This window comes from Antrostomus carolinensis, unplaced genomic scaffold (genome assembly GCF_000700745.2).
Source record: "Antrostomus carolinensis isolate BGI_N321 unplaced genomic scaffold, ASM70074v2 scaffold36213, whole genome shotgun sequence".
Taxonomy (NCBI): Eukaryota; Metazoa; Chordata; class Aves; order Caprimulgiformes; family Caprimulgidae; genus Antrostomus; species Antrostomus carolinensis.
Genome location: NW_010306507.1, coordinates 5,689 through 10,325, shown reverse-complemented (window position 1 = coordinate 10,325; position 4,637 = coordinate 5,689). Strand labels below are relative to the sequence as shown.

Sequence of the window (4,637 nt, the reverse complement as noted above, 5' to 3'; positions counted from 1 at the left end):
CAGACCCAGGGAAGCAGCGAGTTGTCAGTGTCCTGCCGCTAGCAAATGCAGAGGGGACAGACAGGACCCTGGTGCAGCTGTGCTGAGGCTGAACTGTGGTGTTAGGAGGACTGCTGGAAGGAGACTGCAAGGGCGCAGATGCCCAATGGGTGTTTTTTGAGTGCTGGCATTTGGCTCTGAGCAGCTGCCTTTGCTTTTGTATTTGTATTTGTGGTCAGTCACTGAACCACAGCACAGAGGATAGATTAGGAGAGACCCGGAGCAGAAGAGGGAGTGGTGTTGCTGTGCTGCCTTGTGTGCATTGTAGGAATGTCTTGTTGCACTGAGTCAAGGCTCTCCAGGTGTTGTACTGGGGCTGAACATGTTCCTGGCTGGAGTTTGAGAGCAGGGCTAGGTTCTCCTTTGTGGGGGCAGCCATCATCTGAGGACCGGCACTGAGAGTAAGACAGTATTTCTTGTGTCCTGCCTGTTTGTGCCCAAGTCGATGAGTCCGATAGCCTGGGTGCTTTTTTGGAGGCCTTATGGCTGCCGTGGTCCCTGGCAGACAGCATGATCCCATGCAAGGGGACTGGATTTCCCTTGGGATCTGGAGGAGCTAAGAGAATAATGGATGTGTGTCTCTGGTGTGGTGTGTGGGGATATGCCCAGTCTGAGCGAGGTGATTCCTGCTCTCTGACACCCCTTGCTCTTCCCTCTGGAGACAGGAACTGAGCCCGAGAGGAGTTTTCTGTGCTGAGCTCTGTCTCTGGAGCTGAAGAGCTTTGCAGCGAGTAGGCTGGTCCAGAGGCTGTGTGGCTGTGCCCCTGCAGCTCTGGGACACACATCCTGTGGCCCAGTGGTCTCTAATCCCTGTGATGTCCTTGGGATCACAAGCTGGGTGAGACAGCTGTTCCCCGAGTGCCCTGTGGAGGATGGAGCTGGGTTCCCATCACGTGAAGGCAGCGGGGCCCAGCTGGCCTGGACATTTGGTCTCTTGCAGTTCTGCTCGGTGCAGTGAGATGGTCCTTGCAGGGCTGGCTGAGCATGGGCATGTGCTGGGCCCTCTCATCCTGCCATCTTCTATTCTGTGTCTTGGTGGAGCCAGGATTGGTGAGGAGGGTCTCAGGCGTTCCTGAACCATGCCTGGGAGCTGGACAAAAGCTGCTGTAGCCTTTCCTTTTCTCTCTGGGGCCCTCTAGGCCAACCAACCCCTCCTTGACCCTTGTGTGCCAGGAAAGAGCAGGCTTTGGTCTGCTCTTTGGGACGGGGCCTGGTTTCTGCCTTTGGTTAGCCTTCGCCAGTGCAGCGCAGAGGCAGGCTGCAGAGCTGTGTGCGTCCAGAGAAGGACTGGGGGGCTTCCACATGGCCAGGAGTGCCTACATCCCTGCTGAGCCACAGGCTCATGGGCTCCTCTCTCTCCCCAGGTGGTACCATGGCTCAGCAGGTGCCAGTCCAGGCGATCCAGGTGCACCAGGCGCCGCAGCAAACGTCTCCCTCTAGTGACAGCAGCACTGACCTTACCCAGACCTCTTCCAGCGGAACAGGTAATGGGGACATTGCGGTGACCTTGTTCTGTCTTCCTAACCAATGCTGGTAACAACCTATACCATAGACTTCACACCTGCTCCCTGCTGAGGATCCTTCTTCAGGGCAACTCTATCCCAGCCTTTCTGACAGTTTCCCAGGAGTATTTATCCCTGTTGCCAGCCCCTGTGCTACACTATACCTGGATAGATGCTGCTGTGCATAGGGCACCTTACAAGGGGTTTCAGAGCCTCTCCAAATACATCTCACTTGCAGCATGAGGCTGGGAACACGTTGCCCAGTTCTTAGATGGTTTCTTGGTGAGCCAGCATTGCCCCTAGCACAAGGCATTGGCACAAATCTGCTTGACATTTTTACTGTATATGCAGAGGACATATACAACCTCTGTTGGACATATACCTCCTCTTTTGTCAGCAAAATCTGAGTTCAGGTGCCTGGATACAAACTGAATCCAGTTCAACAGCTTTATTAAAACTCCATCAGGAAACTTGTATCTCAAGTTGAATTCAGTCCTGATATTTGGGATGTTTGGGATGTTTGGCTACTGTGCTTTTCTGCCTTCTCATACTCGCTCGTGAAAAGGGAGGTTTGAGCTCTCCTGCCTGTTCCCTGGGGCTTTTCCCCAGGAGCTGAGGAGAACAAGATGGGTATCTCCATGCACTTGCTGCTTCAGGGCAGCATGCCAAGGGTGGCTGAGGGAGAGGTGCTGAGCAGGCGTGTGGATGTAGCAGACTCCTTTTGTGTGGCTCACATGTAGTCTGTCCTGGTGCCAGTGACCCTCCCGGCAACCATCATGACGTCGTCTGTGCCAACCACTGTTGGTGGCCACATGATGTACCCCAGCCCACATGCGGTGATGTACGCGCCCACATCTGGCCTTCCGGACGGTGGACTTGCAGTCCTCAACGCTTTCTCACAGGCGCCCTCAGCGATGCAGGTGTCCCATGGCCAGGTCCAGGATCAAGGTAAAACAACTGTCTGGGTCAGTGCTCCCTTGAAGTGCTCTGATACCCCGATTTTTCTTGTCTTGTGTGTATTTATGCTGTGTATTAAATTCAAATAATTTCCTTCTAAGTAGTCCTAACAATTGTACAAAGGCCTGGTGCCGGTGTTGGTTTACGTGTGCTTTCAGATCCCGCTGTTCTCCTATGCAAAGGATTGCCTGAACTGTTTGTTGGGGAGAAAGAGCGAGGGTTGCTGGGGCGGGTGGCATATGGGGCAGGCAGTGGAGGGAGCTAGGAGACTCTGGAGAGGACGTGTGGTTGCATGAGGGGCCAAAGCAGCATGAAGCCGTGCAGGCATTGGATTGAGGGCTTGTACCTGCTTCTCCCAGTGTTTGCTTTCTCTGGGGACGCCTCCATGCATGCAAACAGGCTTCTTCATCCTTGTGAAGCTCCACAGAGCTCAGAGAAAGGACCCGTGGGGGAGCACTGTTTAAGGGACAGTGTCATTTGTGCTCTCTCTCTGTGGCAGGTGGCGTTCCCCAAGTGTTCCTGACAGCCCCATCAGGCACCGTTCAGATCCCAGTCTCAGCTGTCCAGCTTCACCAGGTAGGCACAGAGTGGGACTCGCAGGTATTTGGGGGGTGTCCTTGCTCTGCCCCTGCCTCCACAATCCTTTGTGGGTCTGGGCAGACCCGGGCCCTTGGGTAGGGCCAGTCCTTAGGTCTGGGAAAGCTGTCAGTGCCACCCACCTTTGGGTGAGGAAGTGTTGCCCTCCCTGGACAGGTGCCCAGAAAGGACAGTGCCACCCTGGCTGCTGGTACACATGGTCTCAGGACATGCTGTCCCCCAGTGCTTCCTCCTCCCTTTTCTCTCTAGATGGCTGTCATCGGGCAGCAGAGCAGCAGTGGCAGCAGCCTGACGGAGCTGCAGGTGGTCAACTTGGACACCTCACACAGCGCCAAGAGTGACTGAGAGGCCTCTGCTGCCGGCCTTGTGCTGTCCCTGGCTTGTCGTGCCAGTGCCAGGGCTGGCAGCAATTCCTTCTCGTACAGACTGCACCAGTTATTTATTGTTGCCTTTTCACGTTTCCTTCATCCACACATGCACACACACACACACACGCACCCACGCACATACACACAGGCATGCGCGTGGGGCTGCAGGACCCCCCTGGGATGGAGCTGTGCTGGGGCCGTGCAGAGCTTTGGGGTGTTTGGATGCTGCAGTAGCTGTGCTTGTCTCACGCCAGCCAAAGAAACTTGTCTCTTGAGGGGAGGATTGCTCTGTGCTGTTAAGTACTGTGGGCCTTTTCCAGCTGGAGGCTCTGGCTCCTTCTGGGCACTCCAAGTCACCTTGCCCATGAGTGTTTGCTCTGCGTGGGGCTCAGCTCAGATCCAGAGTTTTCCTGCGGGCTCAGCTTGCAGTGGAGTGGGCCAAGGCTGTGCTGCTGGCCTCAGCAATGTGCCTTTGTGGGGGTGACAGGTCCTGGCCGCAGCAACTCACCCTGGGCTCTGGACAGGGGAGAGTGGCCAGCTTGCACGTGCGTCTCTGGTTGGGTCTGCGCGCCCTCCATTTGGAAGGCAGGGCACAGCCTGCGGCACCTGGGCCCATCCTCCTCATATGCACTACAGTGAGCCCTCTGCCCTCAGTGCCTACTCGCTGGGCTGCCTGGCAGATTTGCAGCCTGCCTGGCTCTGCCCTCCCACAGCTGAGGTGGTCAGTGGATGCCCAGGAGCACATCGATGCCCCGGAGAGCTCCTGGGGGGGCTTTGTGACCAGCCCATCCCACACTCTCCTCTCAGCCCTCGCACTGCTTGTGGACTCCGTACACCCAGGGGAACGTGGCCGGGTCTTTCCCACATCCCCCTGCAGCTCCAGCCAGCGCTTTCTAAATTTCTGTGTCTGATGCAAGGTGAAGAAACAAGTGTCAAAGGGAAGAGCCCACGGGGCACTGAGCTGCTGGGCAGGTGGCATGGCTCTTCCTCAGAGCATCAGGGTGACCTGCAGGCCATCCTGGGCTGTGGAGGAGCCGCTGTGATGCCTATGCAGGCTCAACAAGGCCAGGGGAGAAGGGCTGGAGCATGCTTGGTCCTGCATGGGAGTTGCTGTGAATGGCTCTGCTACCTAGCCCTGTCCCTGGAGGGAGAGTGAGCAAGTGAGAGAAGCTGC

General features: G+C 56.4%; 1 protein-coding gene across 1 annotated transcript in view; it reads left to right on the top strand.

The window, feature by feature from the left end:
• SRF (serum response factor) overlaps positions 1-3,663 on the top strand; it is a 10,698-nt gene extending 7,035 nt beyond the window's left edge. Inside the window, exons 3-6 of the mRNA XM_010165157.1 lie at positions 1,404-1,523; positions 2,298-2,489; positions 2,998-3,074; positions 3,345-3,663. Of these exons, the coding sequence (XP_010163459.1) occupies positions 1,404-1,523; positions 2,298-2,489; positions 2,998-3,074; positions 3,345-3,440 (485 nt within the window). The 3' untranslated portion in view covers positions 3,441-3,663. The remainder of the gene's footprint in view (positions 1-1,403; positions 1,524-2,297; positions 2,490-2,997; positions 3,075-3,344) is intronic.
• Positions 3,664-4,637: the final 974 nt, after the last annotated feature.